This window comes from Andrographis paniculata, unplaced genomic scaffold, assembly GCF_009805555.1.
Source record: "Andrographis paniculata isolate CXL003 unplaced genomic scaffold, ASM980555v1 Contig54END, whole genome shotgun sequence".
Taxonomy (NCBI): domain Eukaryota; kingdom Viridiplantae; phylum Streptophyta; class Magnoliopsida; order Lamiales; family Acanthaceae; genus Andrographis; species Andrographis paniculata.
The window spans coordinates 5,461,723-5,472,933 of NW_026137589.1; the positions used below are offsets into that span (position 1 = coordinate 5,461,723).

Sequence of the window (11,211 nt, forward strand, 5' to 3'; positions counted from 1 at the left end):
AAAAGTTATTAATAAATTAAAGAGCAGTCCTAGAGAATTTACTTTATTACTATTATTATTTATGAATGTGTGTGTATGTATGTATGTATGTGAGTCGACATTCCACTAATCAGCTCACAGACGACCCTTTTAATTTTTATTGTTGGCATGGGTTTGTGGCCCTCGTTCTCCACCAACTCTACTGACATTTGTGAATCTTGGTGTAGGGTCGTTATCACCTTCTTCCTCTGCCTTTTTCTTCATTCATTTCATTTCATCACATATATTATTACCATAAAATAAAAAATAAAAAATCTTATTTCATTTTTTGATCGGGTGAATCTCTGCTGATTTGGACCATTCTAAGTAACTATATTATTAGATGGAGTACTTGTATGAAGTGGCCTTTTTATTAATTAGAGAAAGTAAAGAGCCTAATCCTTGTGTGTAATTGATAAGGTTCTTGATTAAATATTTAATTGATAATATATATATATAATGCCCAGTCCGATAGTAGTCTGATCTAGTGGGGATATATATTGCTTACACTGAGCTAGCCATTACCTAGGTATGTGATCATTTAGTTTTGTATCTTGATCACTTTTAATTGGATCTGAATATTTTCAAAAGACAAGGTAAAGTTCATCATGAGACAATAGCCAAAAGTACCAGAAACTTGTGTGATTTTGATAAGTTGTGATAATGAAATGTGCCATGTATAATGTATTGTATTAGTGGCCCTCTTTATATATATTTCCAAGATCGGATGAGCAGCTCCATTCATCATAATAATAACAATAATTTCCCTAACCTCATCATTCAGTTTTATACTTTGAGTCGTGCCATTACTTACTTAGTGCCATAAACTACACTTTGTATATATGTTTCATTTGAAACTCTCATTATTATTATTACTACTGAATCAATGAATGTCATTAAAAGATCTTGCACATAATACGTAATTGGATATATTAACGTAGTTCTTATTTTCTTCGCATCAGACACTCCTTTTAAAAAAAATTAGAAGACCAAAAATTATTTCGCACAACTTTAGAGGCAATACAGTAATCATAGTAAATTTTTATGCCCTACAATACAAGTGGCATATTCTCGATCAATTCATATATACATATATGTATATATAAATCTTTTGGAGACAATTATAAAATGCAAAAGGTCTCTCTCTCTCTCTCTCTCTCTCTCTAATGTACATAAAGATATTCAATTAATATTACATGGCACTTATGTCATAAACCACCACCCACTATGTATTGTATTGTATTGTATTGTATTCTAAAGTAAGTATGTCCACAGCTCTCCTAATAGGCGTTTGAAATACTAAACTATAATATCCTTGCAGATTTTAAAATAATAAACGTTTCACTTTCGGGTACATGTGTAATAAAATCAACTATCAATTAGAAAGCCAAGGGTTTTTCTTTCACTAATTTGCCTGAGGCTGAGGGTATACATATATATTTATACAGACGATGACCATTTTTGGCCCTTTGATATTTGGTATATTTATATATATATATATGCAAAACACACTCCACACGATCGATCGAGCTTAATTGTATCAGCAGAGACGACTAGATCTGTGCATGATATTAATTCTCCCTAGCTAGCTAATTGACCACTTCTCATCACTTAATTAATTATATATATATATATATATCTACATGTCATTGAAACATTGGGTGTCGAATCCAAAGTCATGGACCCCGAAATCCTGACAGTCCAAAAGCCAGGGGCAGTTTTCCTCCCAGGACTTGTTGCAGAAGCTGTCCAAATCTTGATCTGAAAATGGGAATTCCCAGGTGTCGTCGTTGAAATTGAGTAAGTCGTTTGTGTCCCGGAATAAAAAGCTGATCAGCGGGTCGTTCTCGTACGACGACTCCGAATTGATTCCCAAGCAGCAAGACTCGTCGGAGGAATTCATGTTCTGATGATCATCAGTTTGGGAGGAGCTGCTGCTGCTGCTGCTGCTGCTGCTGCTACAGGTGCTGACTGCAGGTGCAGGGACGACGACGACATGATGATCCGACGACCCTGCGGGGAGCTCGTCGGCCTGCAGCAGCTGATGACGATGATCTTTGTCCTTTGGGGCTTGTGAATTCGGGTCGTCCTTTTGGAGGGTTTGGTGAGTGACGGGGTCGATTCCCATTTTCAGCAGCTTTTTCTTTATGTGGGTGTTCCAATGATTTTTAATCTCGTTGTCAGTTCGTCCGGGCAATCTCGCAGCAATTTTCGACCACCTAATTAATTAATTAATTAATTAATACAGTATAGGGGAAGTTCCAATATATATTAATTACTTGAATATATATATATATATGTATATATAGCGAGGAAAGAAAGCAATGAAATTCTCTATCCAATCAAATAGAGGGCTTTCAAATAAAAATAATAAAATGGCAAAGTACGCTTGGCCTGAAAACGAAAAAGCGTTAGCCGTTTTATAAATTATACGATTAATAATACTATTGAGGAAAGGAAAGTGGATGAATGAATTAGAAAAGGAATTGATGATGATGTAAGTATGTATATATATATATATATATATATAGAGAGAGAGAGAGAGAGAGAGTACAGTGGATGAATGAATTATAGATGATTATGGCGATCGAGGATAATTAAATAGGAGGAGAGGATAGGGTAGTAGAGGAGTGAGCGAGTACCACCTACCTATTGCCAAGACGGGCGTGGAGATCAATGACGAGCTGCTCCTCGGCGTCGTTGAGAAGGCCACGCTTGAGGTCCGGGCGGAGGTAATTAGTCCAGCGGAGGCGGCAGCTCTTCCCGCAGCGGCGGAGGCCGGCCAACTTGGGGACGGCCCGCCAGCAGCATTGGCCATTGGTGATGATGAAGTTGATCAGTTTCTTGTCCTCCTCCGCCGTCCACGGCCCTTTCTTCACCCCCAGCTTGTCGCAACACGGCTGTCGTCCCATTCTCTCTCTCCCTCTACTACTTACTATCAATCAATCAATAAATAAATAAACAAACAAACAAAAAAATGGCAAGCTCAGCTGTGTGTGTGTGTGTGTGTGTAATGGAGAAAGAGGAGATTTTTAAAGTATGGCGGAAAACTAATGGAATGAGGTAATGGAACTGGAAGGTCCCCAGCTCCCTTACCCACCTATTTATACTGCACCAGTTGGAGTAGGAGGGAGGTACCCAACCCCTCCACCCACCCAAGAAATTTAAAAACAAACAAACAAGCAAACATCCCTGCTCTGCTTAAAAGCAGTACAATGCATTGCAGTTAATTAATTATTGAATAAATGAAATCTGTCCTGCCTCTCCTCAACTCTGCTATCCCATTTCAGTGTCGATGGGATGGGATGGGATGGGACCCGCCATTTGGTTTTGCGAGAGGGACCTACGAACTGCAAGGCCTTTGGTCTGGTCTGGTCGATTCGATTCCATTCGAGTCAGAGGTGGTACTCCATTAATTAATTAGTTAGTTAATTAATTACTAAAGCACCAGGCCAGACCAGACCAGAGCTCGCACAGGCGCACAGCCAGAGACAGAGACAGAGACAAGAGAGATGTGGTGATGCAGCAGAATCATGCCTGTAATGATTTCCTTCATTAATACATATTAGTAAATAAATCCATCAATCAAAAGAAAAGATTATCTTATACTAAGAGCAAGTAAAAAGAGTGCGCTCAAATTTCTTCGCTGCAGTTTTGGCCGGGGCTCAAAAGAAAACTGAATTATGGATTCAATTAATGCTTTCTTACGCAAACATAACATCACCTATGCCGTCATCTTCACGCTGTCGGTTCTTCCCAAAGGATTAATTCTTTATTATTATTATTATTATTATTATTGTTAATCCTATTTCAACTCTGTAAATCTATACATTCTTTGACAAAATAATAAAAAAAAAAATAATAATAATAATAATAATTATTATTATTATTAATGCATTTTTATTGACTATGATCGTATATATATTTCAACAACTCTTCCATACCAATTTATACGTTCTTTGACGAAATTATATAATAAAGCTGCCTGTATATATCGCTACTGAATTGTACTTTTTACGTACGTCGTCCATATGAAAAAATATAAAGTAATAAAATTTTAATGCCATTATTCTATAATATAATTAATAATGGTCTACCTACTAATTAATTGTACGCGCGCAGCTTTATATATTAATTTAATTATCAATGTAAAACAAAATATCCTTGAATGAATATTAATTGTTTTTAAGTAATTTTGGATGGAACACTACTTTTTTAATATAATGATACTATTATTATATTACGCAGCAGTCGAATCTTCTCCAACTCTTAACCATATATATATATATATAGATCGTCATGTAATGGTGTATTGTTAATCAAGAAACAAAGTTGAATTACGTACGTGATGAGAAGAAGGCATGAATATATCCTTGGTTGACAACATTATCATCATCATTATTATTATTATTTAATTTCGAGATTGTCCCATCAAAATAATTACTGAATATTATAAGGTAACCCAAATTGTTAGAGAGCTGATTGGGCATATCCGATCTGTAATTCGCTCGCTAGCTGATATGATTTAGCTGTATATATGTTTCATAAATATATATATATATAATACGTGTCTTCCTCAAATTCGAAACCCCTTAGCTTAACATTAATTAATTATAAATATATGGTTTGTCTGGACTAGTAATTAATGGAGTATAAATAATGTTGCCAATAAGGTATGTATGTATGTGAGAGCCACCAATACCAATTATATTGTGCGGGCAGGTGGATGTCCCAATACTTGGGTTTTTGACTTTTGCTGCTGTGTACGTACTCTTTCATTTTTGTTTTCATTCTCCACCTCTACATACATATATACGTACGTACGTACGTACCTACTCACATGTAACTTATATGATTATTATTTCATATTTATTTATTTAAATAAAACCAATGCCATACTATTCCATAATGTTATTTTATCAAAAGCACGTCATCAATAGATCTCACACGTAATTCTTTTAATTTAATTTACTTTTTTTTAAAAGGGGGAAAAATGGATGGCCACACTATATATTCGTATATACGATCTATCCCCAAGAAATACATATATTAAAATAAAATAGATAAAGAAAGTCGCACCAACTTTGAGTAGACCTGAATGTTGTGTAGATATTGCATACTCGTGTCGCACGACTGGAGTTAAGACATATTAAATAGTTAATTAGATGCATGCATTTATATACTTTCCCCATAAGGAATGACATTAATTAATTATATATGTTACAAATCATGATATATACAACAACAGAAACAGATGCTAATTGCCTGCAATTTCCCAACCACAAGATGTATTTATAATCAGCCACGTTTCTTTTCCCAAATTAATCACCAAAATCTAGTTTACTATTAATTAATTATTAAGTAGCTACTTTGAAAATTAGGCAACATTATATTAGGTGGTTCGATGTTAGGTTAGATACGAATGTGAAAGTGAAATGAAATTTGAAAAAAGGTCTCTTGTCACGTATATATAGAAATAGAGATGACATGTAGCTTACTAGTAGTTAAAAGTGTTTATCACTTGATGACTCGAATGCATGTTTAATTCTATTTAATTTAAAAATGTGCATTTGAATCAATTACTCATATATATATATATATATTCAATTGTCTTCTTGGTCATTTTTGTACTTTTAATTCATTCATATTTTAGAGAAATTCTTCCCGTGTGCATGCCCGCTTAACTTACCCAAATTGGCAAGCAAAGTCCAGTGGACGTCGGGTTAATAATAATAATAATAATAATAATAATATCCGATAAAAAAATAGTGATACTAATAATAACTGAAGAAGTAAAATTGAATGAAGTCGTTGCAGAGGCATTTTGAAAGCAAGGCGAAGTTGGCATTGCTTGAAAGCAAGTGCGTAGTTAATAATAATCGCTGATTTTTTAGCATTATTCGCAGACCATTATATTGATAATGATTGTGTAGTTGAATGTGCAATAATACCACTTTAATGTCAATTATTCACACCATAATAGTGAAAACAAGTGCTACTGAAAATTTATAATGCCTAATTAAGAAGACACATATCTACCACATGCATGTTTGGTTTGGTTTGGTTAATAAATCATAGTAAAAAGGAATTCATATATATATATATTTCAAAATAATAATTCCCAATTATAAGAAATGTCCCATTCTCGATCAGATCAGCTTAATTAATTAATTAATTAATTATATTGCTTCTAAAAGCTTAATTAAGGCAGCAGTAGCACTATGCCATTATGACTTGAGCACCATCAGCCACATTGCTTAAAGGGAGAGCTAACAAAAATTAGAAATTAGATGATGTGATGATATATATATATATATGTATGTATATCTACTCAATCCATTGAATGCCCTCTCCTATCCTAGCTTATTTATATAGGTGAGATTACTTGAAAGAATAGGATTATTTATATATAGTACTACTACTGTATTATTTCATTTGAGGAGTAGTAATAAATGTAAATGTAAATGTAAATGTAGTAAAGTAGTAGTATTATTAATAATTACGTGCACAGTAGTACGGTACTGTCCTGGTGGGGTTTGGTGCACAACTTAAATACTACTGCTGTGGATGATAATTGCATCTGTGTTCACTTTCCAGAGCTAGTGTGAGTTAGATAAGCGAACAGAAGAATTTTGCCAGTGAGATTAATAATGTGGAACAGGTGAGAGATCGAATTGATTAGTTCGATTGATCACTTTATTAATTAATTGTATGTCTGGTTTCAACGTTTTTTTAACCGGTGATGACTTAATTATTATAATATTAATAGACCCTGTAATATTGTAAAGAGATATATATATATATATATATGTATATACATTGTTTAGTGTAACTATGCATGCATGTAAAACGTAAATAGCTTGCAAATGTGTTTAGTATCTGCACAATTAATTAATTGATGATGATGATGATCAAGTCAGCTGCAGTCTCATCGATCAATACCAACCTAAATTAATACTACACTTATAAATTAGTGGTGACCTAAAAAATATCTGCCACTGACAAGCATATATATATATTATATATATATGTTATGACTGAGTCAGTGAGTACACACACACACACAGAGATCATGCACGATATAGTCTTCCAATATATTAATCTTCTTCTTCTACAAACTAGTCTAATTAGTTCCCCCGGCCCATTGATATTAATTAATTAAGTGTAGTAGAAGAGTAAGCAAACCACCATGAAAACTCAACCTGGACAGGATACTGCATAGCATATATATATAGTAGCCAGCAGACACTGTAGTACTCCAACAACGAACAAATTATTTTATTTTATGTTTAGAAAGGGGTTAACTTTGACGATACTTAAAATGAACCTTTGATTTAATTAATGGATGGAAATAGTAATAATAATAATAATAATAATCATAATAATAATAGCAAAAGCAGTGGCCCAGGAAGACATGATCACATTCATGATGGATCCATTTATTTATTAAGAGTTGGGCTGGGCTGGGCTGGGCTAAAGGAATTAAGAGAATGGAACTAAACTGGACTGAAATGGGCTTCCAATGAAATCCATTTAGTGGGCATGCTATGCTGCTCCTTCAAAATACATGTTTGTAGTAAACAAATAGCAAATGCCTCATTTCACTAAAAATACACAAGTCTCTCATAATAACAATAATCATTTATAAATTCATCTTATCAACTAATAATAACAATAATTTACAAATAGCACTCTCTATCTCTAGCCACACACAAAATCCTTTTCTGTATACTGGAGATCCATCATCATCCATACCAAAACCAATTCCTTACCCAGTAGTAGTAGCAGTAGCAGTAGCAGTAGCAGAGCAGCTGTATCGCGTTCGCGTGCCTGCCCTGCCTTCTCCAATCACCGTTCCCACAGGAAGAATGGCGGCTGAATCGCTCATTAAAATGTCTCCTTCACCGCTCTGCACCTTCACCACTTCTTCTAGGAGGCCTTTGCCGCTGCTTCCCCATCAATCCACGCGACGCCGCAACTCTAATTCTTCTGCCCGACTTGTACCTCTTTCCTCTTCATTTCTTGGGAGGTCACTGCTCACCTCCGCCGCCCCAAAGCTTCCTACTTTCTACCACAGACAGCGAAACGGGAATTTCCATGTCGTTGCTATGGCTGCTGCTGGTATATCCTTTCTTTTTTTTTTTTTTTTAATTTCTCTCTTTACCAATATCATGTCTTCGTTGAACCTTTGCAATTTGATGGAAACCCTGCGTCTTGCAATTGCCTGAATAAATGATTTGATTATCCGCCTTGCCCTTTTAGGTTTTAGTTGCAACTTGTGTTTATCGAGTTCGTTATCTTCTATGTTTGTATTGGACCTTCCCTGTAGTTATCATTTCTGGATGCCACTTTACGATCCATTCTGTCCCGTACCTTGTATACAACAAACATACATTGTCTAAGATCGTCAAAACAACAGAGCAGATTTATCTAGTGATTGTTACATTCATTTTCCAATGCTTCACAATTGATGCAGAGGAAAAGAGAAAAGTTCCATTGAAGGACTACCGCAATATTGGAATTATGGCACATATAGATGCAGGGAAAACCACAACCACCGAGCGAGTCCTGTTCTACACTGGCAGAAACTACAAAATCGGTGAGGTACATGAGGGAACAGCCACAATGGATTGGATGGAGCAAGAACAAGAACGTGGGATCACTATCACTTCTGCTGCAACCACTACTTATTGGAACAAGCATCGAATTAACATTATTGATACACCTGGGCATGTAGACTTCACATTGGAAGTCGAGCGGGCTCTAAGGGTTTTAGATGGTGCCATATGCTTGTTTGATAGTGTTGCTGGTGTGGAGCCTCAGTCAGAGACTGTTTGGAGACAGGCTGACAAATATGGTGTTCCACGGATATGTTTTGTCAATAAAATGGACCGACTTGGAGCAAATTTCTTCCGGACGAGGGACATGATTGTGACAAACTTGGGTGCGAAGCCACTTGTGCTGCAAATCCCAATTGGTGCAGAGGACAGATTTAAAGGGATTATTGATCTTGTGAAAATGCAAGCAGTAGTTTGGTCTGGAGAAGAGTTGGGTGCAAAGTTTACATATGAGGACATTCCTGCTGATCTTCAAGATTTGGCTGGAGAGTACAGAGCCCAGTTGATTGAAACTGTAGTCGAGTTGGATGATGCAGCTATGGAGAGTTACCTTGAAGGAATTGAACCAGACGAGTCCACTGTTAGGAGGCTAATTAGACAAGGAACTATTTCAAACTCTTTTGTTCCAGTTTTATGTGGGTCGGCTTTCAAGAACAAAGGAGTTCAACCATTGCTCGATGCTGTTGTAGACTATTTACCTTCCCCCATTGACTTGCCAGCAATGAAAGGAACTGATCCTGAGGACCGGGAGGTGATACTTGAAAGGAGTGCTGATGACAATGAACCGTTTGCAGGATTAGCTTTCAAGATCATGAGCGATCCATTTGTCGGTTCTCTTACATTTGTGCGGGTGTATGCTGGGAAACTTGAAGCTGGATCTTATGCTCTCAATGCAAATAAAGGGAAGAAGGAGAGGATTGGCAGACTTCTGGAAATGCACGCTAACAGCAGAGAGGACATTAAAGTAGCCTTAACTGGTGATATCATAGCTCTTGCAGGTCTAAAGGATACAATTACAGGAGAAACATTGTGTGATCCGGAGAAACCTATTGTTCTTGAGCGGATGGATTTCCCTGATCCTGTCATTAAGGTTGCAATTGAACCGAAGACGAAAGCTGATGTTGATAAGATGGCTGTTGGTTTAATTAAGCTCGCTCAAGAAGATCCATCTTTCCACTTCTCACGTGATGAGGAGACCAACCAAACAGTTATTGAAGGCATGGGAGAACTACACCTTGAGATTATAGTTGATCGACTCAAAAGGGAATTTAAGGTCTGATTGTAGTTGCTTAACAGACTAACTAATAGTAATTAGTATTTGTTTTTGATGTGATATCATAGTCTATTTTCCCTGCAAAATGACTTTGGTGTGTGCTTTTTGCTCCAAGGTGGAAGCGAATGTTGGGGCACCGCAGGTCAATTATCGGGAAAGCATTTCCAAGGTGACAGAAGTGAAGTATGTGCACAAGAAACAATCGGGCGGTGCAGGTCAGTTTGCTGATATAACAGTGAGGTTTGAACCGATGGAAGCAGGTAGTGGGTATGAGTTCAAGAGTGAGATTAAAGGGGGTGCGGTGCCCAAGGAGTACATACCGGGTGTGATGAAAGGGTTAGAAGAAAGCATGAGCAATGGAGTGCTGGCAGGCTACCCTGTGGTTGATGTTCGTGCGGTGTTGGTCGATGGCTCCTACCATGACGTGGATTCGAGCGTATTGGCATTCCAGCTGGCTGCCAGGGGAGCTTTCAGACAAGGGATAAGGAAAGCTGGGCCGCAGCTGCTGGAACCGATTATGAAGGTTGAAGTAGTGACTCCTGAGGAGCATCTGGGGGATGTGATTGGCGATCTCAACTCAAGAAGAGGCCAGATCAACAACTTTGGCGACAAACCTGGGGGCTTGAAGGTAAGAATATCTGTGAGTTTGTGTGTATTTGCATTGGCATCCAGTATTAAGTTGTCATCAATTCCATTCCATTCCAGGTAGTGGATGCGCTGGTGCCTCTGGCGGAGATGTTTCAGTATGTGAGCACGCTCCGAGGAATGACAAAAGGACGAGCTTCCTACACGATGCAGCTGGCCAAATTTGATGTCGTCCCCCTGCACATTCAGAACCAGCTGGCTGCCAAAGAGGAGCCTGTGTCTGCTTGATTTCATTTGATTTGATGATGGATGGATGAGCCTCCCTCTACACAAGCACACTTTATTCCATTTGGAGAGGATTGATTGATTCTTTTTCGCCAAAGATTACACACACACAATCAGAGTGAGCGTAGTTGGATACCTCTTAAATTATTTCTATTGACGAGGAGGATTGTGGAAGGAGTTTGAGTTACTGGCCAATTAAATGTTACTTACAGTCTGAAGAAGTAGTAATACGGCTTCAATGCAGCCAGACAATCAATCATTTTTTATTTTTATACGACATGAGAACAGTGAATTGCTGTTTGCTTCATATATGGCATCATTTTGTAAATTGTAGTAAACATCACTTCACTTCTGCCTGTACCTGTAGCATGGCATCAACATAACACACAAATACAAATTGTTTGGAGGTTGGTTCGTAACAACTAACTGGTC

At 37.0% G+C, this 11,211-nt stretch overlaps 2 protein-coding genes across 3 annotated transcripts; one reads left to right on the plus strand and one right to left on the minus strand.

Annotated features, from left to right (window-relative positions):
• Nucleotides 1–1,412: 1,412 nt before the first annotated feature.
• LOC127255569 (MYB-like transcription factor ODO1) lies at nucleotides 1,413–3,260 on the minus strand. 2 transcript variants are annotated; one of them, XM_051281160.1, is made up of 3 exons: nucleotides 3,119–3,260; nucleotides 2,668–2,953; nucleotides 1,413–2,237 (listed from the first exon to the last, which is right to left on the minus strand). In XM_051281160.1, exons 2-3 carry the CDS (start codon nucleotides 2,928–2,930, stop codon nucleotides 1,658–1,660), a joined length of 843 nt encoding a protein of 280 aa, XP_051137117.1. In that variant the 5' UTR covers nucleotides 2,931–2,953; nucleotides 3,119–3,260; the 3' UTR covers nucleotides 1,413–1,657. The 2 variants fall into 2 exon arrangements, with proteins under 2 accessions (XP_051137117.1, XP_051137116.1); XM_051281159.1 differs by lacking the exon at nucleotides 3,119–3,260 and having other exon boundaries at nucleotides 2,668–3,103.
• A 4,440-nt stretch (nucleotides 3,261–7,700) lies between these two features.
• Nucleotides 7,701–11,086, plus strand: LOC127255423 (elongation factor G-2, chloroplastic-like). Its single transcript, XM_051280934.1, has 4 exons — nucleotides 7,701–8,139; nucleotides 8,495–9,909; nucleotides 10,025–10,537; nucleotides 10,615–11,086. The coding sequence occupies exons 1-4, from the start codon at nucleotides 7,887–7,889 to the stop codon at nucleotides 10,780–10,782; spliced, it is 2,349 nt and encodes a 782-aa protein (XP_051136891.1). The 5' UTR covers nucleotides 7,701–7,886; the 3' UTR covers nucleotides 10,783–11,086.
• The last annotated feature ends 125 nt before the right edge of the window (nucleotides 11,087–11,211 follow it).

Bases quoted from the DNA above. Each gene is read 5' to 3' on its own strand.
- LOC127255423 (XM_051280934.1), top strand. From the start codon at position 7,887: ATGGCGGCTGAATCGCTCATTAAAATGTCTCCTTCACCGCTCTGCACC. The intron at 8,140-8,494 runs GTATATCCTTTC...CAATTGATGCAG, and splicing joins CGTTGCTATGGCTGCTGCTG to AGGAAAAGAGAAAAGTTCCA. The intron at 10,538-10,614 runs GTAAGAATATCT...ATTCCATTCCAG, and splicing joins ACAAACCTGGGGGCTTGAAG to GTAGTGGATGCGCTGGTGCC.
- LOC127255569 (XM_051281160.1), bottom strand. From the start codon at position 2,930: ATGGGACGACAGCCGTGTTGCGACAAGCTGGGGGTGAAGAAAGGGCCG. The intron at 2,238-2,667 runs GTAGGTGGTACT...TTAATTAATTAG, and splicing joins CACGCCCGTCTTGGCAATAG to GTGGTCGAAAATTGCTGCGA.